Raw genomic sequence first — 27960 nt, 5'->3', positions numbered from 1 at the left:
CTCTCTCTCCGCTCCTCCGCTCTCCCCTCTCGCCGGGAGGCGATCGAGCAAGCCGATAGGGCGGCGGCAGCGATAAACAAGCCTCCTGCAATGATTGCCGTTTGAATGCGATTGTTCAACTTTCAAGTGGCGTCCGCCGCGGGCAGCGCTGCAGACAAGGTTCGCTTATTTGCACGTGATCGCCCGGATCTCACGAGACAGCACAACACAGAGACGGACGGCTCGGCAGTCGGCAGTCGCTCTCTGGCCTCGGCCGAGGAGGGTCAAGGGGTCACCGGTCAGTCTCGTGACCGATCTACCGACCGTTTATATAAAAGTGCGGGTTAGCGCAGTGTTTTCGACCGTGAATTGCTAGGACGATTTATTTTGAACGAATTTGACTTTCGCAATTTCATTTAACCATAATTGTTTATGAAGTCTGTCAGCGGTTGCTACTTCCGTGTTTGCTGTTGACCCGTACTGGATTGAAGGTCACAATATCCTGCTGGAAAACTGGGACATGTCGCCCCCCTTTCCTGCTATCGTTAATCGGTGAGGAAACCGGGCCCAGCTGTTGTGGACCGCCGCTGGCGATCACAGGATCGTCCTTGGCGGAAGAGGCGGCGCTCAAGTGGCTGTGTGATCTGAAGAGCTCTCCCGGGTGGACCGCCGCGGTGGTCTCTGGTCAGTGTGTCAGCGAGAATCATCAGTCAGTGAGGCTGCGTTCGTCGGGTCACGTAAAGCCGACTCGGCGAGTTGTGTCTGAAAGGACAAGTGACAAGTGCTCCGAACCGCCGCACGTCTCGGGCTCTGTGATTTTGTAAGCCGGGCAAGCCTGACCGATCGTTGGGGCCGTGGGCTATTCGGGCGTGGTGGTCAGATTTAAATAGCCTGACGTGACCTGACGTGACCTGAGTGGTGTGTCGGGTATGTCTGCGACGTTTCCGCGCACGGGCGCCGGTCTGGGCTCGGCCGGTCTGCCTCTGATGATTCCAGAGGAGGAGGGGGAGGACGAATGGCCGGGACAGCTGGACCACCGGCGCCGCTCCATCTCGCTGCCCGGCCTCGACCTGGTCGCCATCAGCCAGAGGGTCAGTGAGGGGTCAGAGGGGGTCAGGGGGTCAGTGGGGGGGGGTCAGTGGGGGTCACCTGTTACCGTCAGCCAGAGCTGAGGGTCAGTGGGACTGGGGGTTCAGAGGGAGTCATAGGGTGTCACCTGGTCTCCATCAGCCAGAGGGTCAGTGACTGGTCAGAGGGGGTCACAGCCGGCCAGAGGGTCAGTGAGGGATCAGAGAGGGTCAGGGTCAGTGGGGGTTCAGTGAGGGCCAGAAGGGGTCAGTAGGGGTTCAGAGGGGTTAGAGGGGTCAGAGGGGTCATCTGGTCACCGTCAGCCAGAGGGTCAGTGAGGGGTGAGAGGGGGTCACCTGGTCGCCATCAGCCACAGGGTCAAAGGAGGTCACTGGGGGTCAGTAGGGTCAGGGGGGTCAGAGGAGGTCACCTGGTCACCGTCAGTCGGACGGTCAGTGAGGGGTCAGATTGGAGTCAGCCAGCGGGTTAGTGGAGGTCAGTGTGGGTGTGTGGGGGGGGGGGGGGTCAGTGGGGTCAGTATTGGATCAGTTATGTGTCAGCAGGGTCAGAGGAGGTCAATGGAGGGTCAGTGGGATCAGTGCAAGGTCAGCGGGTCGGTTAGCGGATCGTGGTCAGCTAAAGGATCTAACGGTTAAAGGATTAGTTCCGTTGCCGGTCAGAGGGTCAATGGGAGTCAGGGGGGAGTCAGTAGGGGGTCAGTGGGGTCACCTGGGGTTAGTGGTGATCGAACAGAGAGTCAGTACCTAGGGGTCAGCTTATTATATTTTTGATGAGCCCTAGTGACCTCAATATTGACCTCATTCGAAGTACCTATTTGTTATTAAAGTTGTAGGCCTTTCAGCGGCGAACTATCAAACGCCGTTTACCTTTTTGTCCACTCCGATCACAGATACGTGTTTTTTTAGATCTGAGGGGGACCGGAGAGGCCTACCTCCCGAAACCGAACCTTTCTAAGCCCTCCCGGAATAGGGATCAGAGAGCTTATTCATGCGGGGCGCACTAAGAACTGAAGTATCAACTCTTACAAGTGAACTGATTTTATTGCGACCCGTTAACCGTTTATTTGATTGTCTGCACTGCCTTTAGAGACCTACATAAAACAAGATAGCTCTGTCATTCACACTATCTTCACCGAGTGCTCCCTGATATGGCAACGTCCAATGCCGATAAGCACGCAGGCGCACCGCCTAAATCCGTGGGTAAATGTGTTGAGGACATATGGGCATTTTATCAGCCGAGCCGCGGACAGAATGTTGTCTGTTTCATTGTCTGTTTGTCCTGGTTGTCAAGAATTTCTCGAACATTGGAGGCGTGATAAAGCTACATCATGCAATGCAATTTGCAAGCATTCATGTATGCATGAATGTGAGTAGGTAGGTTTTACTATATCCTGTTATATCCTGTTATAGTATGTTAGACATACCTAGGGATAAGTTGCATAGTTAACTACTATTTTCGAGGAACCTTACACTGCCAAAGTCCCATTACTTATTCAATAGACTACCTACGGAATCATTACGGAGGCGTACAGCTCAAAACGTATAGTCATTATAATAAAAAACATCCAGTTCGACCTCACTTGTTATGCATTTAGAAAATCCTAGTCTTGTTAACCCGCGCCCCGTTGGGGTCTGCCGAGCAACGCGCCCTACTGGGGAGGGGGCAATATTTGCCCCCCCCCCCCTAAGATCTCGAGAACCACGCAACCTAGCGAAAGCGGCAAACCGTGTTGGATAGTCCCATCAGGGAGCTACCTTGCGACCCAATTTTATTGACCTAGGTCAAACCGATGACGTCACAGGTCAGGTCAAAGGCCGAATTTTCACCGTTTACAGGCATTTCAAGAAATGCGTTGTAAAATCGAGTAAAATGCATTTCATTGAAAATCATCGATGGGGAAATGTTTTTCAAACACATATTTTGCAATCTGAGGTCACTGATACCAGGTCAGGTCACAGAGGTCAGGTCACTGAGGGTCACAATATGAAAATATCATGTGATGCATGTGTTATGGTCCATTTTATATGCCAAATACGATTATGTGGGTCAGGCAGCCTTTGGGGTCAGTTTAGATTATGTTCTGGTGAAGGTCGGGTCAAGGTCAGGTCAAGGTCAGGTCAAATTAGGTCAAATTTCAAAGTTGACATTTCTGCATAAAATGGGTATCGAATCGATGCAGCTCGTCACGGGGAGTTCAATGGTGGTTTTTGTTTTGCGCTACGTGGTCTAGCCCTCGCCCATGTAGGGGGGGGGGGGTTGGTGCAACCCCCCCCCTGAGGTTTTTCGAGAATAGTGCAAAAACGGCGGCGCGCAGCGCCGCCAAATTTTGGGTACCTTATGGGGCAAGCCTTGCGCATCTTTTGATAAAAAAAATTTGACCGGGTCATGTCAGGTCACGGAGTTATGACGTCACAAAGGGAACAGCCTCCGGCCGGATTTTCACAAACTGAGTGCCAACGCCCGAGGTTTCCTGCCGGTGGTACGGACATCGGTTGATGGATCGTGATGAAACTTCCCATGCATGTTGGGGCAAGTATTGGCTATCATATGGTATAAGAAACTTGACCGGGTCAGGTCAGGTCACGGAGCTATGACGTCACAAGAGGAACAGCGTCCGGTTCTATTTTTGAAAAGCGCCCGAACCACTATTTTGCTAATTCTTGTCACCTCAATGGGAATATGCAGCAATATTAGCTTCTATAGGGAGCAAATGGACCTCCCAAATCAAAAAATAAAATCAGATTTCAAAAATTTAAATTTTGATTTTTCGAATTTCTGCCGCCGACTGTGACCTTGCCGACTTCCGGCGCTCCCAACGCGCCATTTTTAGAGCTAGGGAAACGAAATACATACCAAACGATAGAGAATTGATCAAGGAACACGATAGTGAAGGTTTCAAGTCGATATCTCCCACCGTTTTGCCGCAATCGCCGCGGAAAGTTGAAAAAAGTCTATTTTTCCGAAAATTTGACCTTTGACCGGTCAAAAGTAGGTCAAATGTTGACCTAGGACCAAAAAATATACCACCAATCGCGAGATCTCGGCGAGAGCAATCCGTTGGTCTTTTCCGCTAAGCTCTACGACGCTCCGTTTTCAAACGCCAAGGGGGGGGGTCGCACCAACCCCCCCCCCCCTGCATGGGCGAAGGTGGCAGATCGCCGTTTACGGGCGAGGGCTAGAATTGCTATAAAAAAAAATTGAGTTAAAAATTTGACGTCATCAATTTTGAACAGTGTTTTCGCTATAACTTAGCCAAAAAAGGTGGTATTGATCTAAAATTTGGTATGTACAGGGTGTCCGGAAAGTCCTGGCGCTTCTTTTGGACGCCGTGTAACGCGCGCTGTGATTACTGGACATTCAGCCAATCATCACAGACATGACCCCTCGTTGATTGCTCAGCCAGAGGTCGTGTAAATATGACCTTGAAATCGTTTTCAGTGATGGGTAGATGGGCGAAGATGCGCCTTGTCGCTGAATGCCTGCGCGCGGCGGCCGGGTGCGACTTGAACGAGGCTCGAGCTGCAGCGCGATGCGGCGTTTTTCGATGAATGGTTTAGCAGGTAAAGGTTTATTTCGACTCGGGAATTCCTTAGAAAATATCCTCAGACCGTTTCGAACGCGATATGGGAACGGAGCAGCATTTCAGCGCGGCAATCGAAGAAAGTGCGGGGGTCTGATGGACAAAAATGTCCCATCATCTTCGCCAATGTCGAATAAATGAATAACAGGCTGGCCCACGAGGGGTTCCTGGACAGCCACATCAACCCGAGGGTCAAGACGACATGCCCTAAGGGTCACTTCGCATTTCAACAGCACAGAGCACTTTCCAACAACGCCGCTGCCATTCAAGCTAAACTGACAGAGGAGCTTGCCGGGCCAGATCACCGTGGCGAAATGAGATCAGGCCGCCCTATTCTCCTAACCTGACCCGCTCGACTAAGGCGTGCTACGCGTTTTGTAGAACAGGATCTAGGCCATTTCTCACCCCAACCTGGAGTCGCTGAAGACTCGCATCATGACAGCATGGGAGGACCTGGAAATGCCCCGCATCGTCAAAACCCGCAGACGCTTCCTCCCCTACGTCGAGGCCGTCGTCGGCGCCGACGGTGGTTACATTGAATGAGCACGTAGCGGAAGCATGTGGCTTGGTGTCCCTGGTCATTGTTTTGATCCATTGATTAGTATCTATGAACCAATGGCATTTGTTTTAGAAAATGTTGAAAAGCGCCAGAACTTTCCGGACACCCTGTATATCGAAGAGCGCAGGGAGTATCACATATATTCCGGTTTTTCGAAATTCGGATTTTTTTTGGATTTTTTAAATAGTTTTTCTAAAGAAATCAATTTTGAATTTTGGGGGGTCAAAAACCCAAAATTTTGAAAATCTGAGATAGCAGTTTTGTAGCGCCCCTTTTTGTCTACATGACCACATAAAGAACTTTGAAAGTGCTTGGTAACTGTAGATTTGGTGAGCGTTTCAAGATTGCATGTTTTATGCTCATTTTTGCTCGAACATGACCTCAGTTTAACCTCAATAACTCCTGACCTAAAGTGACCTAAGACTTGAAATTTTGTGTGAAGGTGTCAAATTAATGCCCGGGAAGGTACTGAAAATTTGGCGGCGCAGTGCGCCGCCGTTTTCTTGCTACTCAGGAAAAACCACAGGAAGGGTTAGAGTGAGTTGTCATGCCAGTCCAGCACAAACGAGTCTTCAAAACAAGGATATGCACCTCGTCACTGTTATCCACTCATTGTAAATGCAATTCAAGTTTTAACTTAATTGATGAGCCAAAGTGGATGCATTAGTGCATTTATTTTATTGTTGTTCCTTAGCGTGACCAATCTCGGAAAGTGGCCATGGGGATCGCCGATCCGTTTATCTTATTGTGAAGCTAGGGTCACCTAACGTGGGTCCGTGACCTGATGAACTGACGTGAAATGACTCGGATTAAAAAGTTTCACATAACAGGATAAGACAACTGATCAATATCATCTAAGTATTGGGAGGGACGTTTGCATGTCTCCTTTGTATCACGGTTTGAGTAATTTTTGAAAATGTAATTTAGGTATATCAAATATCACCTCAATGGGTGAAGGATCATCACCTGATCACAGCAACAAATAAATAGCCTCCAATATATAACCTCGAGCATGCGACGTAGCTCACGTCTACCAACGCACCTCTTAATTAAATTATATCGCATTCGACCATTAACCCTCGCCCGCACATGGGGGGGGGGGGGTGGTTGCCACCCCCCAGGTAGTCTTTCTGCTCTGCACTCAACATTTTTTTAGCTAAAAGGCTGATTTTTCGTATAGCTGCTCCTCTATCCTTTCCTGATGTCCACTAAAAATTTCAAGTTTCTGTGATTTTTGGTTTCGGAGATATGACCTTGTTTTTCAGGTCATGTCATGACCCAAATGGCCAATTCTCAACATTTTGCGTTTGCCATGGGCCTTGTGAGCTTTTGACACCCTGATTTCGGCCTTTTTTGCCAGTCTTACCTCCCACCTATCATGGAACATGTTGTGCGACGATGTACAGGGGTCAAGGTCAGGGTCAAGGTCAACCTAGGTCATCTAAGATAATTGCGTTTTAGGCAAGCCGAATTTACTTTTTGTGAAGTTTTTTGGCTGTATTTTTGGTAAAAGCTTCTCAGATCATGATTTCATGTAACATAGACCCAAAAACAATCGGTGCACACATCAGTATACACACAGACACACACAGACATACAAAAACATATAATTGACCTTGACCTAACTTGACCTGAAATGACCTCAGCAGCAAAATTCTGGTCGGGTAGTGTGACAAAGAGGTTCTAGCTGGCTTGGCACCAGAAAACAGCATCGTCATCGGTATTTGATAAGCAGCGCACTTGATATCCAACGGTGACCAAAAACAGCAACATTTTTTAGTTTGACCTGACCTGGAAGGTCAATGACTGACCTGAGAAGGTAAAACTGGGTATCATTGGATTCGTCTCTTCCCAAAGAATCTTTTTGATCCTTACCGCTAAGCTCTATCTCCAACAGGAACGAAATGGCGCGGGGGGGGGTGGCAACCACCCCCCCCGCAATGTGCGTTCTAGGATGGGAAAATGGCATGTGCGGGCGAGGGTTAATTCATACGTGAGTGCCGTCTTTCGGCAGCGCCTGCTGCCACTCAGATCCATAACCGCCGTAATCCGGTAATCCTTCCCCCCAGTCCAGTTCCGCGGCCGCCCCTCCCCTCCCTCGGTCTCCGTCCACCGATAGTGCGCCGCCCCACACAGCCGCTATCTGGGTTCAGAAGTGGCCAATACCCTGATTTTCGACAAATTTTAAAGCGTGATTTTCTCACATTTTCTGGTCGTAAATTGATCAGACTGTATAAAATATCATCAAGAAAAAATATTACTCATTCTGGCACATATTGGTGGGCTCCCAAAGTACACCGTTTTGTTTTGCTCCGTGAGACCGAACTTGTGCTGCGATTTTCATGTAAATGTTGACGAGTCTCCTGTCATATTCTTTGCTTGAAAATGCGTAAGTAAGATATCAGCTGAAAGAGGAAAATGTGCGGAATCCATTGGTAACAAAAGTGCATCTAAAAAACTTCCCACTCAGTTATTGTAAGCTAATTGTTGCACACTTGCACAAAGCAGAAGGGCTTGAGGATTTCAATATTCACATAGGCCTACCAAAAAACGCACAGCGTGCTTCACATCGAGACAACGTCCATAACATATACCGTACAATTGTGATTCATTTTCTGAAAAAATTAGGTCGGCATCACACTGCCGGCAAAAGTTATTGCAGTTCTAGTGACGCTAGGTCGCCGCCCGGCCGACCCTGGTCAGGTCGGCCGGGCGGCGGCCGCGCAGCTGACGTCCGTGCGGTTCGGCAGCTGACCAATCAGCTGCGAGAGAGGAGCGCGGTCCGTCTAATCGCCCCCGGCAGCTGCTTGTGCTGACGGGTGCTCGACGTTCGTGTCGATTGCATTTGTTGGTTGTCGATTGTCGATTGACTTGTGGATATACTTTCTGGTGACCAATAAATGTACGTCGTCTTAACTGAATGTATAGTCTGATCAAATTCAATAAAGCAAAAAGACATCCAGCCAACAGAACATCGTAAGAATGTCCGAAATGGCTGATAACATTCAGAGTTTTGGGGAGCAGCCATCGACCAGAATGAACCTTTATGTAACATTTGCGTTACTTTTGGAAAGTTTCGGTCAGATATCTTCAGAAATGGCGATGTTATCGGCTTTTGCATTTTACGTACCGTAGTCGGTTAATCACAATTTTCGATATTGCAAAGGCAATTTCAGTACGTTCTTGACATCGAAAACCAAAACGAATAGCATCATCGTGTTCCAGAGCTCAAATTGCATCCGATGCACATATTTTTTGTTGAGAATGTTCAATTTCAAAATTTGACCTTTTTGACCTCGCCGTGACATGACCTTCATTTGTCGAATGGAAATAGTTTCGAATCGGACGACCCAGATGACATCATTTTTTGATGCTTTTGCCGAAATGGACCATCAAAGATGTGTCGCATGACCTTAAAAATGTATACATTTCCTTCCATGACCTTTCCCATGACCTTTTGTGACCCATGACCTTTCCATGACCTTTTGTGACAAAGTTAGGTTTCGTTTGTCAGCTATTCCTATCAGAAGCCGTTTGAACTTTTAGTATTGAACGAGTAGTTTCCAAGACAGCAGGGAAGCTATGCAGAAACCCCTCCCGAGTCACCCACGTTATGGGATATACCCGTCATCCGCGGATTACAAGCAAAAATATTTTTACGGCAATGATGTATCAGCATGGATGCTCATACGTTCCCATATGTGACCTTACGGTTGACTTCACATACAATAAAAATTCCTTGGCAAAATGTCAACTGGTTAACGAGTTATCGCATTTTGGCCACTTCCGAACTCAAATAGCGGCTGTGTGCGCCCTGGCCCGTCGGGCCGGTCCCCGCCGGCGCTCCCCGTGCACTGGCTCCTGGCGGCGCCTCTGCCACCGGCGGGCGGGCAGGTGCCACCGAGGCCGGCTCGGCAGCCGGTCTGGGCCGGGCACGGCCGCCGGCCACGGCCAGTGGCACCCACTCGCCGTGCCAGTGATGAGCGAGCCGGGGCCGACGGCCGCGCTCGGCGGACCGCCGCCGGCACCGCCCGCGGCCGCCAGTGACCCGTCTGTGACCGCACAGGAGCCGGGAGAGAGCCGGCGAATGAGCAACTCGGACGGCGCGCTGCTGGAGGGCTCGCCGGACGACTCACCACCGCCGCCCTCCGACTCCGACTCGGGCTCACAGGCCGCCTCCAAACCCAGGTGAGACGGCGCGCGCAGGACTGACTGTCACGGCAGCTGTGGGCCGAGTCAGGTGGGGAGGCGGAGCTACAGCCATAGACCACTAGTCGCGCTGCGGTCCTGGCAGGTGTAACAGGTGTTTTCCAGTTCTGTGCTGCAGTGATTCACACGCGAAATGTGCCGTGCAGCTTAGTGTCTCAACGAGTAATGTGACTTCATAATCCATGATGGGACACAATCCTTCACCTTAGTAAGTTTTCAGCCTATTTTTCATGTCGCTTTATGCTTAGAACTTGGTAGTTCGGCTCACAGAGTTAAATTATTAAGAGCGAATAGCCTGTCTAACAGGAGTCCAAACCACCATACCTACAATTTGCCGTTACTGCAGAATGTCGCTGCGCTGTATAAACTTGCATCTCCATTATAGACCAGTCATGCCACTTGCCCGTTCTCCATAACCATGAGCCATATCAATATGCATACTCTAGTCAGCTTTCAGCGTCTATCAATCTATTTCAAACGCTAAAACTCGATAAAACGTCGACCGTCGACCGATCGGTGACTTATTATTCCAACGACCTTCATTGTGACACGACTCGGTCCGATATGTGGTAACAAACCACGTGCTCTGTGGGTCCCGAGCTGACGGTGCATATCCCTCCCCGGCCGGTGACCTAACCCTGCCCCGCCGACTCCGGCCTCTGTGACGTCACCTGTCTTCGTTGGCGCGGCACGCGTGTCACGTGACATTTTCCTTAGCGCAGCAGCCGACTGCACGGTCTGAAGTGCGCCCGAGGGATCCCCAACGTTCTGCTTCATGACAAATCGTGTGGGGTTGATAGGAGGCCAGACGGGACATCCGTCGTCCGGTCAGATAAGCGGCTGACACAGCGTAGAGCTTTCCAATTCCTACATGACTGAGCTGTTGTGGTGCTCATGTGTGTTTGTGCCTTGTGGCACGTAAAAGTGTGACACTCGCTGAGTTCCCATTCCTTCATTATAGTTACATCTGTTGATGGGTTCCTATTCCCTCACATTCCCTCTATATCACACTTTATACCTACTTTTGAGACGGACTCGCCTTCGTGAGACGGTCGTGCTCCTACCTACGGTGAGCGCCTTGGCGTGTGCACGACATGGCCTTAGCTTCAGATAAAGGCGATCATTTCTGTGGTTTTTACGTCCCGCGTCTATCATGATAAACAGCTGTGTGGGGCCGGGACGGTCTCCGTCACATAGGTCAGAGTTTACCGCACATTACGCCGGCAGGGCTCGGTGAGAATTGGGTCATAGCTGACACGTGTCCGATTGACAGGGACGACGCCACACTGATCTGGAGAGGTGTTGCGTTTGTTTGCTTGAGAAACAGAAACACGCTGTGTTGCATTGGTAGTGGCGTCGATAACGTCTCGCTCGGTGTGTGTCTGTTCAAAACATCATCGCCCGGCGCGGAGTTGCGCCCGTGCTGAGAGGGCAGAGTTACGCAATGAGACGAAGACAAACATCCCGAAACGTGGAGTCGGACTGGTGATCGAACTGAAATAAAAATAGGCGCACACTGTAAAACGTACAAGGAAAATGAGGGACATCTCCGTCCCGACCCGTAGCACTGACACTCTGGCAAAAATACAAAAAAGTTGATGCATAAATCGCTCAGTCCATCCCAAAGCAAAATGTGCAGTGGGCACATTCGGTTCAAATCGTGATAATTTAGGTAGGCACATCAAGTCGATAAAATATTTTTTACTTATGTTAAGTCGCAGTTCCTCTTTTTATCTGATTCAATCTTTGATTGCATTGTTCTGTTTTAGCTAAAATCCTTTTAATTTGTAAGAATATTAGCGAGAATTAAAGGATTTTCCGTCTAATAAAAATAAGCAATGAACGACACAGTGCAATTACGGAATCATTATAAGGCTGTCCTGTGACCGATAACCGATGAAAACGTTGGCGCATGACCAGTGGTCTGAGTGCTCTCCACCTGACCTCCCGTGATCTGCTTTTGCAGCAGTCTACAAGGCTCGCTAGACGGCAAGGACAGCGACTACACTGACACCATCTGCTCCACCCGGAGCGACTTCTTCAAGCGCTACTATGCACCCAACAGGTGAGAAGAGCCGGAGTGACTTCTTCAAGCGCTACTATGCGCCCAACAGGTGACAAGAGCCGGAGTGACTTCTTCAAGCGCTACTATGCGCCCAATAGTTGAGACACATAACATAGGTACCGGAAAGACTTCTTCGAGTGTTGCGCCCAATAGGTGAGACAAGCCGGAGTGGCTTCTTCAAGCGCTGCGCCCAACAGGTGAGGCGCCCCGTCCTCAATGAGCTGACGCGTCGGCGGACATCAGCGTGGTAATAGCCAATCTGATGGCCGATGATGACGCTGTGGTTGAACCAGGCCCAGGCGAAAACCCTGTCCGTTTGCGGTGGAACTAGCTATGAAAGCTGTAAGGAATACACCCATAAGTTTTTTTTTAATAAAAAGAAAAATAATTATAAACTATCTACAATCTATATAGGTAAATTCATGGGTTCCCGCCAAAAATACGATGGCGGTTTGGAAACCTCGTTTTTTTTTACAGTAACATCCAGGGGCGTCGCCGACGGGGGGGTCGGGGGGGTCGTGACCCCCCCACTCTTGAAAACTGGGGGTGTCGACCCCCCCACTTTTTGCGATGCTGAGTATGCTTTTTTAGCTTTTATGTCAGTGAAGCAGGCGTCAGCAACAGCAACAAATACATCAGATTCAGATTCGCTTCAAGAGCTCCCTAAAGCCAATTAGCCAATTACCTAAAGTTCAAATAGCTGTGGGCGGGGAACACCAGCACAACAATATTTTTTAAGTAGCCACCATTCTAGTACCTTTTTATCCCTCAAAGGATTGGACGCGCCAAAACTGCCCCGAGCGTTCGTCTGATCTTAAAAAAAATGGTCGCAGTCGATTCGTCGGATCAGTACCTAACTACAAAACTACAAACTAGCCTCAGTCCCATGGCTACCGCCACGAGCATAGGCGGCGGAACGGGGAGGGCACCGGGGCACCGTGCCCCCCTTTGATTTTGACATTTCAACATTAGCCCTATGGGCGTTGCATGGAAAGAATGGGACCAAAAGTCGGCAGTGCCCCCTCTTAACTGAAGGTGTTCCGCTGCTACTGGTCACAAGTAGCTGTACAGACTATGTACAGTGCACATGTAGGGGAAAGGGAGTCAGATGAAACCATCTCGGGCTTTCGCAAAGAGCAAAGAACTCGCGCAAAAAGGAGCCGATTGCAACGAAACTTCCGGTGCGCTCGAGTTAATCATCTACTTAAAAATAAATAGATATCCTTGATTCAAATAAAGATGACCTTGGTTCACTTTTTCATAACATGCTTTTAATTTAGGTATAGGATAGTTTTTGAAGCTGATTTTGAACTTAGCGCCCATCTGAACATTTAAGAAGTAGTTGTATTGCTTATGCATATGTATAACATGTTAAGAAGCAATCGGTGGTGGTCATCCACTATTAGGTACTGGTCGATCTGACCTGACCTGATCTACCCCAAATGCATGGAGTCATCTTCGTTCAAAACTAAAATAACATTCGTAATCAGAACCTCGAAAAACCATCACAACTTACATTCGCAAAGTTCTAGCAGGTCCCGAGTTTCCCTACTTATTGGCGATGACCTGAGTCCTGAGATGACCCGAAACCTTGTAAATGGGTATCATCGGCTTTCTCTCGTCACGGGCAGCATGCTCTTTTTTCCGCAAACCTCTAGATCGATCAGGGGTCGAAAGCATACCTCAGCGGTACTTTAGTATACGTTATACGTTAGCGACTGGGAACCCACCAATAGAAGGGCTACAGCGAAGCAGAAAACATATTCGATAGCTCTTTCAACGCTCTTTCGCTAGCTTCGCGTCAGATTTCATCTCAGGTCTATGTTTTGCCCATAGAAGGCAAACAGCTAACTGGACAGATTCTGCCGAAACATTTGCTTTGCAATAACTTTAGATTCCGTGAATTTGTATGGTATTTACAACATATGTTGTCTTGTCACCACCGTGTTTATCTCTTTGAGACGCGTCACAAAGTTAAAATTTGACCATTCAGAATTAACGTTAAAACGACCTCAGGTCAACGTTATGTCCTGATCGAAAACGGACCTCCTGCTGCATATGAATGGATCCGTGTTGTTGAGCTGAACAGTGAACACCTTCCAGGTGCTGTCATCGCTCTACCGCGTCTTCGTCAAAAGTTGTAGAAAAAATGCTGGAGGCCATCGATGGACATTTCCACTAATGACCTTTCGAGTCATCACTCGCCATAAGTTGGACCCTGTCCCTGGCAATGATGAGCTGATTTGTCATGGCTCCAAAGATATTTTGCGTTTCTGACGAACTTTTTCAAAGCAGGAGGCATTCGTGCTTTTTCTAATTTCTCATTATTTTCTAATGATGAGGTCACGTATTTGACCTGCCTCCAGATCATACATGTAAATCCTCAGAATCATGAATTGCTGACACGTATAACCCCATACATTAGGTATACAGTGTACCAAATTTCGAAGTTATGGGAGAAAAGCTACAAGAATGGCGAGAGGGGAAAGTTTGATAGAGGTATATACCGTATAACTGAGCTTGACATGGCGACCTGGCCTTAAGTGACCAGTGATAATTTTTACGCAAGTGATGTAGGTAGGTATACCTACCTAATAGGTTACCTATACCAAATTTCGCGGCGCTGCGCGCCGATTTGTTACACGCGCACACATACACACATACGCACGCTCAAAACTGGGAAGTGTGGCAAAAAAACACCCCTACCCATCGGGTGAAGACTAGAAACCCGACCCCCCCACTCAAAAATCCGTGGCGACGCCCCTGGTAACATCAGTTACTTTCCAGGTGGTGAATGGCTGAAGAGCGATGGGTTTTCCTCAATGACCACTTTCCTGCTCGATCGCCGCCTTGCACGATTTTTGCCCGCCATGGAGCGGTTCGATCCAGTCATCGCCTCCATTGTTCTCATCTCAGTCCAGCCGGAGACGGTCGGTGCTTAGGCGGCAGTCAGCTGACCTCGACTCAGTCAGCTGATCGCACCTACTACGAGCCCTCCGCGGCTCCGATGGCCCACGTGACCGGGTGGTGATGACGCCATCCGACACCACGTGACGTTGTTGGTGCGACGCTCGCTCGCGCCGTGCACAGAGGCGCGTCTAGTTCACAGCGGCACGGGAGGTTACCGTTCTGGATCGACAGTTGGACGTAAATTTGGTTATGTTAAAGGAAAAGTGCCACCTTCTTGAAATATGAAGATATCGTTGGTTTTTATTTTGACATTATTATTTTCCATTTTCTTTTCAAAACCGGTGCCAGAAGTGCATAATTCGCTAAAAAGTATTTCAAACTATTTAACATATTGGTACTATGTTTATACTCTCTACCGCAGCTACTGTATGATGTCATAGCAATGACGTCACACTCAAGCCAATCGGCCTTGAGGAGGATAGACTCGTCGGACTGTAGCGGTTGTAAACAACTTGTCGCCCCGTGTGTCTGCCCGTGGCGCTAGTTATCTGTCGAAGGTAAGGGTGAAAGATGGATATAATGGCCATGGAACGCTATTTTAGGATTATTGGTGAATAGCAAGAATATAGTTTTGGTGGTTTGAAATTGTTTGTCCTCAGTGATTGGCTTGATTCTCATTTTGCGGCATAAGCGGCTGTTTGGTTACATTGCATTTTTTATGATTGTGTAATTATTATGATGTTCCTCCAAAGTAGGCATCACATATCAATCTCAAAGGCAGATCATCTTCTTTTCATGCCTATAATTTTCTTCAAGAATATTAATAAAAAATATTCCATTTACCCCTGCCTATCATATATCCCATGGAGCTGCCGGTGGAAGTAGGCATGCAATGTGACCTAGCATTGGCGATGTGGTTAATTAGCTTTAAAGTACTATGGAATGCTAAAGGTCATCATTTAGAATGGTTTTCAAAACATTCCACTAGGAAATATTCATTGAAACCTGAAAATTACTTACAAAATGTAAATGTATAGCCACGTCTCAAGAGCATTCAGCCGTCTTCTCAGTAAATATATAATGAAACATAATCTTACCTGACCTAGCCTTACCTACAACCTACAACGTACGGCATTGGTAAAGCTGGCATCACTGTCAGCGTATATTAGTTTGGTAGGTTGTGGGTAGGTAGGTTGCAGGTCAGTAGGTAAGGTTAGGTTAGGTTAGATTGTTTTTAAGATTCCTTTTATCTACACATTTACCGGTTAGCGCTGACGGTGACACCAGCTTTACCGATACCCAACCTACCACCTACAACCTACAACCTAAAACCTACATTCAATGGTGGCGGGTGGTGATAATTGTTATACCTATATGATAATACTGGAGATAAATACCATACAGATTAGCTGGTATCCATGACACACTTTCTTAAGAAGAAGGTCTTCTATTAAATCATGTCTATTTTATAGGAATGAAATGATTTTTGTTGTAGTCACATTCCCTACTCTGACCATCATGTCTGATTATTTCCAGTTACCACTGACAATGCCCAAAACAAGAACAACAAAGGCCCAAAGGTGGCTGTTTGGTAGTGCGCAAAGCTGCTGGTAAGTGGCATCAAAGGATAGGATGTTGTTGTTGTTATGGGTTAGGGCGCGTAGCAACTTGGCTCTTGCGTCCAACATCAAAGGATAGGATGTGCTTTGTTATTTCCAGGCACGTAGCCAGGATTTTGCTCAGGGGGGGGGGGGGTCACAGGTTGTGGCCTAGTGTTGTACCCCCTCCAAAAAAGGAAAATTTCTCTGATTAGGCCCACTATTTTGGGGGTGTGTCACAGCTGTTTTTATTTTAAAAAAAATCGCCATCACCGAGGGGGGAAGGGGCCCGAGGGCATGGCTCCCGTGCCCCTCCCCCCTCCTTGGTTACGTCCCTGGTTATTTCTGAGAGTTTGGATATCACAAAGCTTTAGATATAAATTAGAATGTAATAAGAAGCTTTCAGCATTGCACCTTTCCAGACACTGATAATTCATTTGCCTTTATTGTTTCAAAAGTCAATTTTCAACACCAAAAAAGTTGAAATTATTAACTCAAATAATTGCAAATATATACTTTGGTAATTTGCCTTTCGCATCACTATCAACAAAATAATCAAGGGTGACTAAATATGAAATGTTCCTGCATGATCTTCATCGTGAACAATTGTCAAGGTATGATGTTTGCGTGTTGAAATGTTATAAAGAACTTATGTCATAAAAACACAACTTGTAAAATTGTGTCTTTCCATATTATTCTGCAAGTAAGCCTTGGAAGGAAGAGACACTATTCCGTCCTACAGAAGCCATTTAGAAATGTGTGACATGTTCAGCACTTTGAGTCAGTCGGTGCCCGGACCTCAGTCGGCTGTATGACCGTCTCCTCGTCCTCTTGTCGGCTCCGCCCCGTGCTGTTCTATAAGGGTGTCTGACCCGCTGCCGCTATCCCCACTGTGAGGTCTGACCCGCCGCGCGCTGTCACCACTGTCGGCCCTCTGTGTGCGCGGCAGGTGGTGGTGGACGTCTCTGCCCTGACGCGCGGCGTGCGTCTGCTCAGTGTGGAGGTGCCGCTGACAGCGGTGCCGGCCGGACCGGCTGCCTCTCCGGCGGCCGACATTGAGCGCGGCACGTGTCCGCCGCCGTTCGGGCCGCTGCAGCTGCTGCAGTCGGCGGCGCAGCTGTCCGTCTCCGTGTCGCTGGCCGTGCCGCTGGACCTGCTGCCGCGGCCGGCGCCGGCGCGCTGCGCCTACGGCCGCCTGCTGGCCGTCGTCTCGCAGCGCGGCCTGCAGCGCAGCGGCGTGCTGCAGCTCATCCAGCAGCTCAACGAGCCGCCCAGCCCGGCGGCGGCCGAGGGCGCCGCGCCGCGCCGGCCCGGCGACGTCAGCACACCTGGCATCAGCGGCTTCTGCCTGGCCGACCGTCAGCTGCACCTGCTGTTCGCCGAGGGGCGCGCCGACGCCGAGCTGGAACAGACGGCGGCCGCGCCGCGCGCTCTGCCGCGCCGCGACGCTCGACTCTGCCACCACTCGGGCCTACTGTTACGCCGTCCGCGCCATCAGAGAGTGCTTCCGCACGCAGTGGCTGTCGGAAAATGAACCTGCTTCCCAACGAGGCCGGCCTGCAACAACTGCTGGCCGGCTGTTGGCCGAAAAAAACGCCTTCAACCGGATGTCAGTTGTCAAATCAACGCGTATTAATGCATTCACTAGGATGGGCTTACGTAAAGCTGTAGAATTGCAAATATATAATGGCACTGTTTTTGATCCGTTCGGTATGCATTGGTATCATATGATCTCTCATTCACAGACGATCAGCTGCGAAGACCCAGATCCGTAGTAGAGGGCTCATCGAGTCCGGGTCCAGCTCCCCGTACTTCCTCCACTTTGGAAACACCGCAGCGCAGATCACAGTTATACATAATATTTAGTTTTCATTCACTTCATAACCGAAGGTTGTTTGATAGGTGATATGCTGCTTGAGTTGCACCCCGGTATATCAATACGAAGCTTCCGTCCCTGCCACATACCAGTGAAGGAGGCGGCGGCGGCGGCGGCCGGGGCCGGGCTGCCCTGCCCACCGACACAGTCTGTGAAATGCCCCAACAACCTTTAAAATTCAACAGGCTTCATAAATGTTTTTTTGCACCATATTTTCTCGCGTATATGAAAGCTCTAAAATGTACAATATTCCTTTCAGCCACAAGCGATATAAAAGCTCTACAAAACGTCATGTCTCTGTGTGCAAGAAAGACACATATATTGTGTATAATCGAGCGTACATGATCTGCAGCGCTGCGGAGGGCTGCTCGGTTGCCGCTTTTTACCAGTCGGCTCTAGGTCGGACATATGGGTAAACAAAATGGAATAGTAATATTAAACAATGCTACCTGCTGATGCTACTGGGCCTCTCATTGGTGAAGAACTGGCAGCCAGCCAGCGTGTTTTTGTGAGAACTGTTTTAACAGCAGCAACCGAACGGCTCTCGGGTCAGCGACCAGTGAGCGTAGACAGCACAGCGCTCCGTTAGGCATCGGCGGGCAAGCACGCATTAGCTGTGGACGGACCGGCCGCCCGAACATATTTGTCGGTATCGAAAGTATCGTGAACCAAATGACTGCTAGCGAAAAAAGGACTGCCTCTCGTATCCATGAAAACATGTGTTCTACAAAAGTACATAATTGCTTAGTTGTCGCCAATCACTCATTGCACCATGGCGTCAGTGTGGGGCCGCGCCCCGAATCATCTCAATCGCCAGGCAAAGCATCTCAATCGACAGGCACATGGTAGTCCAGCTACGAATCCGAGCCGCGGCATCCCGTCTATGTATCTACATTACACCACAATCGAACACTGTCGGGCCACCCGAGACAGCAGTCTCCAATGTAACATCAAAACCCGCCACTCGTCTAATATCAGAAAAATGAGCATTGAGTACCTACCGAATATCGACTACAGAAGATTACAATGGGGTGCAGATCTAGCAAGAGTGTCGCGGTTCGTCTCGGCACGGCTTACAGGCCGCCGAGCCCGCGCAGGTGACCGCCAGCTCCACCTGTTCCACCTCCGGCGCGGAAGCTCGATCACAAGACTGACCTCAGTCGGCGCTCTGTGCTCGGCACAGGGCGACCGGGTCAGGAGCGGGCCGCTGCCGCCAGGGCCGCGGCCACCAGCCACGCGGCAGCGCCCGCGCACCGGCCGCCACCACCCGCTCAGCCCAGATGCGCGCCACGGCGTCATTGGGGCTTCCCTGAGCAGGATCGAACCAGAGCTGCATGCACGGCTCCGTATCCGCCGTGAACTTCCACGAGTGATCCCACACCTGAAAAAGGCGCACGGTTTGCGTCACAGCTCGGCTCACTTTCACAGTCCACGCACCGGCAGCAATTAAGGGCTACTTAGATAGTGTGCTAATAGAGCGCAATCACTTAGCTTAATCCATATAGTCAACCATGAATTGTTAATTACGAGCGAGCGAGCGAAGCGAAGTCTTTTCAATATCACGGAAAAAGCTCAGTATGAGCGGCCCGACCCGGCCCGGCCTGTAACGCTTTTGAGAGGCTTATATCTCAGCAACCGCTGGACCGATTGGCCTGCGGTCTTTTTTTTGTTGGCTAGCCCTATTCCCTCTACCCCGTAATTGACTACTCTTGATACATTACAGGGACCGTCGTGGCACGTGCCACGTGAAAAGTCAAGGGTGTTATTTGTCAAAAGTTGCAAAAGAAGTGATTTTGAGAGGCTCATCTCAAAATCTCAGCAGCCGCTTGGGCGGTCTTGCGGTAAATTTTGTAGGGTAGCTGCACCCCTTCAACCAAAGGTCGGATGCTCTTGATCTATGTGAGTGACCCCCACTGCACGTGCAAAATGCAAAAAGAAGAGGTGCCGAATTTGTTCCCATTTCAATAACTCTGTAATTACTGGGGCGATTTAGCTGAAACTTGGCATACAGGTAGGCAGTAGGCACCCACCAGGCAATGCATTCCCATATGTTGCGGTTAGGGTGCTACTGCTTAGTGTATTATGTGTAAAATAAAGGACGCTTGAATCTTACCTGAGTGATGTCCATTTCTTGATCACTTTCATCTGTGGGTGACCGAGCAGCGACAGCAACCCAAGGCGTATACGGAATCTGTAAAAAATCAGCACACCGTTACCACATGTTTTAATAAAACTTACCTATAGGGAGGTAGCATAAAATACAGATCAAAACAATAACATACCAACATACAGATATTCGGTTAGGTTGAAATGGCTAAAAAATATAAAAAAATAAGGGCAAGGTACTAGGGCTGTAAAGATGTAAGGGCTCGGTACTAGTAATAATTTTTGGCTAAAAATATCACAAATAAAGACTCTGCACTAAAGCTGTAATGTCTGGTACTAGGAATAACTTTAGAGTGAAGTGTTACAAAAACAATATTCAAAGTCTTTTGATAACTTTGCAGGCATTTTCATCACTTTTAAAAAATAACTTACATTCTGATCCGGCACAGCACTGTTCTTTAGACGCAAACGTTTTTGACTGTGCTTATCATGGTGCGCACTTCTTGTTAAGTTTAAGTGGTCATGTGGTCTTGGCTCATTGGTCATGCCACACACCCTCATCCACTTTTCTCTGTACTTCTTTTTTTAGCGGGAACCTAAAAGTAAAAAAGGGTCAACACATGCTTAGTCCATGCAACACATACTCTGTGTATTAAGCTGAATAGCTCCACTGAGCCCAGTTTCACCAAGTGCGGTAAACTTAATTTTGGGGTAGTTTTTGTAGTTAAGTAGTGGGGTAGTTTGGTAGTTTACCCCAAATTGAGTTTACCGCACTTGGTGAAACTGGGCTCTGGTGAGTTTCCTTTTCTTGTCAGCACATAAGTGAAAGAAAACTGTGTAGACAAGAGATGAACCAAACCCCCATGGAAAGGTAGGTGTTACCACAACCAGGAAATGGGATTTGAAGGGCTGGATAAATGTGTCTGAGTTCTGCCTTTCAGCCAGACTGGAAAACATCCATACACTACGCCGGATGCCCGTGAGCCCCTCATGCGCCAAAATTTGAAGCAAGCAATTTTGAGCTGAAATTCCAGTGCATGATTTCCACTGAAAGTTGGGTGCCTGTTTGCACCAAAATTAAGCCACTTTTGCATAAAGCACATGTGCATATCTACCGACCAAGGCTATATCAACCAGACAGATCGTTCCGGGGCCTCGGAGTCAGATGCTCTTCCCTTTCTGAGCGTCTGAATTAGTTAAAGGGACCCTCCCACCTTAACATTAGATTTGAGTTGAGATAGCCAAAATGGGGTCCCTGGCTCACAATTACCGGTTTCGGCACTCACAACATCGAGAAATGCCTTAAATCGGAAATATTGAATTTCAAAATTGCAGCATTTTGATTCAGAGGGGCTAATGCTTAGGAATACCCCTCTGAATGTGTGACGTCAGCGCAGATATCTAACGATTTTAAATGTTTGACTAAAACGTTTTGTAGCACGCGGTGGTATATGCTATTTGCGCGCAGCATCTGCCGCAAACGCCGCACTTCTAAAATAAAGTCGCTAGAAACAGCGGAGATCCCAAAAAAGTAAGCAAAAGTAAAAGTGTAATATCTTGAAAACCGGTGAATATTTTTCGGTGAAATTTGGTAGATATTCGTTTTCGCTCTTTCTGAACCGAGCGACATCACTTTCATGCCAATTCATTAACTTTTTTGAAGGTGGGAGGGTCCCTTTAATGTTCCCATGAAAACCCAATACCACAATTTGTGTGGCACACTGTAGAATCTTAAGGTGAAACAAGGCCCAGGCCGGAAGTTCCGACTCTCTTCAGACCTGCCAGCGCCCGCAGGGCAAGTCTGCTGCTAGATTGACCACAGCGTGTCAAAAAATTCGGTGACAGCCATTTGCATAAACATTATGCGCCATGCGGTCACCCTGCGCCTAAAAATTCAGCTGCCACCATGCGCTGAATTTGACGCATGCAAAATTATGCTGGATGTGCGATGAAATTTTCGGGGCAACGCCGCAATCACGCCACTTCGCATGACATATTCGGCATAACTTGCGTTTTTTTATCCAGTCTGGCATTTCAGTTGTGAAAGCCTGAACAGTTCAAAAGGGTTTGCTAAACCAGGGGAGAGTTCTGTGAAAACAAAAGTAATCGAAGAGCCATTGCAATAAATAAGAATTTAGGTACCTACCTAGGTACCTAGGTACTTACTTGTGCACAGTCACACGCATATCAGTCCCGACCCGACGTAGGTCGTTTGCTCCGCGGATCACGCACTTCTTCATCGTTATTATAGGTATTTGTTCGAACAAAAATGCCCTGATTTCGGATCAGAGCCACGGTATAAAATATGGTATACTGCCTTGCGTAAGATAAAAATGCATTTTAGCAATTGGCTACCAAACGAGATGTCATCTGTTCAGGGCATAGCATAGGTTTACTTTCATAGACCTCATGAAAGTAGCTCATGAAACTCATCACCAATCAGCGCGACGGATTTCAAGATTCGATTGCGGATGTTCATCCGCCGGCCGATTGCCAGAACAGACAACGAAAAATAACGCAACTGCTCGTGGTCTGCTCGCTAGTACAGGGATCCGTGCCTGATCAGTACTGCTGCAAGCTGATTGGTTAAAAACCAAAGCCTCGCCGCGGGTGGCTGTATTGTCGGATAAGAACGCATTCCTGGGATAAGAACGCATTCCTGGCATATTTTCTTTTAAAATTGCCGATAACTACGAATGGAGGCCGAAATCGGCCGTAAGGAGGTAGACAGAGAGGTTTTCGGACACGGGCTACAAGATGGCTATCTCAGTTTCAATCCCCATGTTAAAGGTGGCCCTTTTCCTTTAAGGCTAGCATGTAGTGAGGCATGTGGAATAATATGGTAGAGAATCGAGCGTATCTGAAGAATGAAGAAAATGCGAAATAATGAATTTTGTATGTCAACTGTCATTTCAGTAAGATGGACGCAAGCAGTTGGCCACGAGACATTTAGGCACCTTTATTTTGGCAGTTCCCAATGATTTCCCTTGTTCAGCATCATTCTCAATTCTGCGAGAATAGATAACTAGTACACGTTGTCTACTTTCATCGTATCAGTGTACTGCGGGCTAGTCTGCATGCAGGCGTATGTAATGTGTATTGCGGTACAGTCTATGTCCAGGCGCGTGTATTGCGGAACAGTATCCACTGAAAACGCTCCGTTGTCCGTAGTGAGCCGCGAAGCGGAAATCCACACAGTTCACAACAATATCGACTTTAGATAAAAATAGAACATACAATGCAATGTGTGTATCGTATTCACACCTATCCCATCTGGAGGCTCACGTCAGCTTTTTACCATTTTTTTTTGTGTCGTTCCCCGTCCGACAATGCTCTCTCTCCCTCCCTCCCCTCTCTCTCTCTCTCTCTCTCTCTCTCTCTCTCTCTCTCTCTCTCTCTCTCTCTCTCTCTCTCTCTCTCTCTCTCTTCTATCGTCTTCTGTTCCTCCCGTCCGTCATCTCCGTTCTACTTTTCTTCACGGTTATTTCGGCTGTTCCCCGTCTCTCATCTGACGTCCTTTATCTTCCCCACCTAGACAGCTTCTCCAGCTCATCTAACCCCTGCCGTTCACAGCAGTCCAGCTCGGGCTGACCCGGCGGTCGACTCAAACGGGTACACCCCTCTGCGGCCCACGGCGGGTCCCGCCGGGCAGAGCGGTCAGCCCGACGATCCACCGCCCTCCAAGCCGGACGAGGTCTCCGCAGAACCCTCCGTGGAGGTGAAAAAGGTGAGCCGAGAGAGCGAGCGACCGGTCAAAATACATACAAGATAAACTGATGGATAAGACTCTCAGATGACAATTTGGCGCTTGTAATGGCTGGCTATTTTTCCCACCGAGGAATGTGCTGCATCGAAGCGTTGCAAATCATTGACTGTCTTCTTTGTCGCGCCGCCAGCCTCCTGCGAAGAAGAGCCGGCTCAAGGGCTGGGCCAGCCAGGTGCGCTTCTCGTGGGTGGCCATGGCGCTGCTCTTCACTGTCATCATCGCCTCCATCGTCGTCATCGTCCTCCAGTACAACATTCATAAGTCAAAGGTGAAAGGAGGTGGGAAGGTCGGGATAGTCACAAAAATAGCGAAAATGGTCCATCATTTTTAGTTGCTTATATAAGTGAACTTACAAAACCAATGACCTAAGCTACGGTGCCTAATCCAGGGCAGCTTTGTCCTGCTACCTAATTACTTCGCCTGAGAAACGGAGACAAAATTACGTCTGCGCTATTGGTGCCAATCGGAATTTCTTTTCTTGGAATTCCAATTTTTGTCCAATTCCAATTTGGAATTTGGACGGAATTCTTAACATTTTTTGGAAATTAATCGGAACAGAAGGCCTTTAAAATTTAAAATTTTAAAACGGAGGCCTTTAAAACGCTTTTAAACACTTTTAAAATTTACGCAAAAAATGCAAAAATCGTTAAAAATTGGAATAGTCCCCGCTTTGGACAAAATTGGAAATTTACTTGGCAATTTCTTGGAATTGGATCGGAATTGGAATTGAAATTTCATGAAATTGGCACCACTAGTCTGCGCCGCGTTTTCATGCATTTATGTATATTGTGTGAGTCATTTTTCACGGTCATTGTATCGCGGAACATGTGATTTGCTGTTGTCACTCGCCGCCTTTTTTATTGCATTAGCGCAGCGTACAACCGTATCAACTCCTGCTGGATGCAATCCGGTCGCCTGACCTCGCCCCGTTCTGGTCCCGCAGTACGCTCTGCTCGGGCGGTTCAAGTTCAGCGAGCAGGAGCGCCGGCTGCGGCTGTTATCTCCGGAAGGCGAGGAGCAGGCTCGCATCTTCATCGCCAGCGAGGTGCCCAGCGACGACCTGCCGTACGACTGCGGCCTGCACCGGTCCACGCGCGTCTCACATACCTCAAAATACCTGGCCGAGTCGACCTCCCAGGGGCGCGGCGTGTGCCTCGAGTGGAAGAACCAGGCGCGGGTCACGCTGGAACAGGTGAGCCCGGAGCGACTGAACTGCTCGGGGCCCGTCTGCCGCGGCATCCAGTGTTTCCGCGTGGACTGGCGCTCGCTCAGCCCAACCGTGGACCTGATGGACTGCCTGAGTCTGAAGGAGCCGGCCGGACAGACGTGGTACGGCAGCGCCGAGTCAGCCGCGGCCGACAGCTGGCCGCTGGGGACCGCCGACCAGCCGCTGGCGCCGCTAGTCACCGGGGATACCAGTCAGCACGCCTTCGGCAACGTCGTGCAGCGCTCGTTCCTCTCCAGTAACGGTGTCGGCGTGTACACATTTACCAACGAGTCCATGTTCGTGCGCGTGGACGTGACTGAGGGCCGGCTGTGCCTGGGTAACGTGCGCCGTCCCTTCCCGTACCGGTACCCGGCTGAGGATCACCTGACCATGCTCTACTCCATCTGCACGGCGCCAAACATTATGCAGATGCATCAGTTCGGCACGCACGTGCTCAATCCATACTCGCGCCGCATCGAGGAGACGCGTCGCAAGGTGTGGCCGAGCTTCGACCAGATCGTGTACCACTTCCCTGGTGGCGGCGGAGTCTACACCCAGGATCAGGTGATTGCGTACGGTGCAGACATCTCAAACCGGCGCTACGGCAGCGGCGTGCTGGTGCTAGACAGTCACTGGCAGGCGCACCAGGGGGACATCCAGTTCGACCGCAAACGCTTCAGCAACGCCTGGAAGGCCAACGAGCTCCTGCAGCGGCAGGGTCTGGAGCTGGCCGTCACCATCAGTCCCGTGGTGGAGCTGAAGTCGGCCAACATCGAGTACGGCATCGACAAGCAGCTGTGGGTGCGAGAGGCCGTGACGGGGGACCCGGCGCTAGTCAACCTGGCCAACGCCAAGGGCGCCTGGATGGACCTCTCCAGCACAAAGACGCAGAACTGGCTGCGGACCAAGCTGAAGAGGCTGAAGGACGAGACCAAGATCAAGTGGGTGGTAATCGACCAGACCTCGGCGCAGCTGCTGCCGTTCTACTACAACCTCACGCAACGGGTACGTTAGTTACCGGGTGGCGCTCGCTCAGGGGGAAACGGTTCCCAGAATTATCGATAGCTGAAATTAGGTATATTGGCAAAATAAGCATTTGCTTACTTATTTTCATCACGTTTCAAGTCCTCGTGCACCTAAGATTAATCCATTAGTTTTTATTTAGGCAGCCTTTTAATTTTTATTGAGCAAAACTATGCGATCGATGTCATATTTTCCTATGTAATAGTCCCTGACCTCTGCATGTGACCGCCATCTGGTGGCCCCTTGGAGCATTGTGTGACCCGTTTCTGTGCCCGGACAGATGGCCAACCCGGACTACCTGTCAGAGCAGCTGCACGCTGTGGTGCGCCAGGCGGGCCTGCTGGTGCTGAGCACCTCCAGCGCGGTGCGGCCGCTCCAGGAGCCCGTGTTCGCGCAGCTCTCGCCCCGCCCGTCCACGTGGGCCGGCCTGCGCCAGGTGCTGCCCTCTGCGCTGGCGGCCGGCACCGGCGGCCTCCACCTGGTGGCGCCACCGGCGGTGGGCGGCTCCGGCGCCGCCGAGCCAGAGCTCTACGCCCGCTGGCTGCAGCTCGCCAGCTTCATGCCTCGGGTGCATTTAGCGCAGCTGCCGCACCAACTGAGTCCCGAGCTGGAACAGATGGCCAACACGCTGCTGTGGCGCCGCCGCCGCACCGTGCTGCCCGCCTACAAGGCGGCGCTGCGGGAGGCGCTGGCAGAGGGCTGGCCCATGGTGCGGCCGCTGTGGCACCAGTTCGGAGAGGACCCGACTGTGGCGCCGATCGCCGACCAGTTCCTGATTGGGGCGCGGCTCATGGTAGCCCCGGTCACCGAGCCGAACGTCACCAGCCGGCGCGTGTACCTGCCGCGCGGCCTGTGGCGTGAACTGAGCTCGGGTCGGCTCGACAGCGGTGGTAGGTGGCTGGAGCAGCCCGTCACCATCGACACAATCCCGCACTACGAGCTCTTTGAGCCAGACGACCAGTGAAGTGGGGTGAGCCCTCGGCCGCGCAGTACCTTGGATGAGTTTTACGGACAGCAGACGTCACTCGAACGGTTGCACGACAGACGTGCCAGTGATATGATCACGTCAAATTCCTGCAGACCGTACGTGTAGAGATTCTGACCGTGAGGAAGGGACGGAGAAAAGTAGACTATGGCGACGAAATGGATCGATGGGACCACTTTTATGAATGCATATTACGTTGACCTAGGGAGATATTGTGAGGGTCGACGGACCCGCTTCTCCGTCCCATTAGCAATCAGTTGTCTTCCAACAAACTACTCAAACCTCGTCGTGAAATAACATGTGCGCCTGCGCCCAGCAGTTTGCACATTGTTTGCGGAAGTGTGCCGTGCTCGCGGTTCCCGCGCGCAGGCACAAATGACGTGGGCGTTCTGGTATGCTGTGAGATAACTGATATGAGGGGAATGACTTTTTGTTGTTTTACATGTGCGTGTATGTGCTGAGATGAAGCATTGTATGTTCCTGGCAGCAAGTGCTCGGTGAAGCTGGAGAATGTTAGAGGCCATTTACATGTTTAATTTAATTGCCGCGAGACGATCGTGATAATATGATAGCGTCAAGCGATCAGAAAGGTCTTCCTTGAGCACATATCATGCGAGACGTGCCATATCAAACGACTCTGGTTGAATATACGCATCGAAGGATTTTAATTATCTAAGAATAGCCGACTAAACTCACATGACGGCAGTGAAGATGTGAAGTGTAAAACTGGATCGGAAGCCCATGTGTGAAGGTATTACTGCTGATCATTTTACGTTCCGCCGTTATGATTTGATATTGAAGTGCCAACATGTGCCCCATTTAATATGCTGGATATTTTATTTGAATAAACTTGATCATTGTAAATGAACATTCGACGAATTGCATCGATGTCGCTTTACCTACATAGGTGCATATTTGGTGTATAATCTCCGGGCATCCCATTATCTTTTGCGTCGACGTTTCGAAGTCCACCCGTAGTATTACAATATAATGTATTTAAGTACCCTT

General features: G+C 49.5%; 2 protein-coding genes and 1 long non-coding RNA gene across 9 annotated transcripts in view; 2 read left to right on the top strand and 1 right to left on the bottom strand.

The window, feature by feature from the left end:
- Positions 1–27960, bottom strand: part of LOC122371743 (SH3 domain-containing kinase-binding protein 1-like) — a 101958-nt gene that overhangs the window by 63071 nt on the left and 10927 nt on the right. The window lies entirely within an intron of this gene.
- On the top strand, positions 69–27820 carry LOC122371742 (myogenesis-regulating glycosidase-like). Of its 5 annotated transcripts, none has more exons than XM_043348347.1 (7): positions 69–1070; positions 9274–9395; positions 11383–11481; positions 23545–23698; positions 23868–24005; positions 24681–25949; positions 26248–27820. In XM_043348347.1, exons 1-7 carry the CDS (start codon positions 909–911, stop codon positions 26929–26931), a joined length of 2628 nt encoding a protein of 875 aa, XP_043204282.1. In that variant the 5' UTR covers positions 69–908; the 3' UTR covers positions 26932–27820. The 5 variants fall into 5 exon arrangements, with proteins under 5 accessions (XP_043204282.1, XP_043204283.1, XP_043204286.1 ...); XM_043348348.1 differs by having other exon boundaries at positions 240–1070; positions 23548–23698; XM_043348351.1 differs by lacking the exon at positions 69–1070 and having other exon boundaries at positions 9121–9395; positions 11383–11530.
- Positions 14842–17686, top strand: LOC122371748. The gene is made up of 3 exons (XR_006254775.1): positions 14842–14948; positions 15928–16001; positions 16939–17686. It is a non-coding gene; the product is annotated as an uncharacterized LOC122371748 (long non-coding RNA).

Source organism: Amphibalanus amphitrite, unplaced genomic scaffold, assembly GCF_019059575.1.
Source record: "Amphibalanus amphitrite isolate SeventyFive unplaced genomic scaffold, NRLGWU_Aamphi_draft 001275F_arrow, whole genome shotgun sequence".
NCBI classification, from domain to species: Eukaryota; Metazoa; Arthropoda; class Thecostraca; order Balanomorpha; family Balanidae; genus Amphibalanus; species Amphibalanus amphitrite.
Note: the sequence above shows the minus strand (reverse complement) of the source record. Positions and strands in the feature narration are given on the sequence as shown.

What these genes read in the sequence shown, in the direction of transcription:
- LOC122371742 (XM_043348347.1), top strand. Translation starts at nt 909, where the DNA reads ATGTCTGCGACGTTTCCGCGCACGGGCGCCGGTCTGGGCTCGGCCGGT. An exon ending in TGGTCGCCATCAGCCAGAGG is followed by an intron (nt 1,071 to 9,273) that starts GTCAGTGAGGGG and finishes GTGACCGCACAG; the next exon opens with GAGCCGGGAGAGAGCCGGCG. An exon ending in CGCTACTATGCACCCAACAG is followed by an intron (nt 11,482 to 23,544) that starts GTGAGAAGAGCC and finishes TGCCGTTCACAG; the next exon opens with CAGTCCAGCTCGGGCTGACC.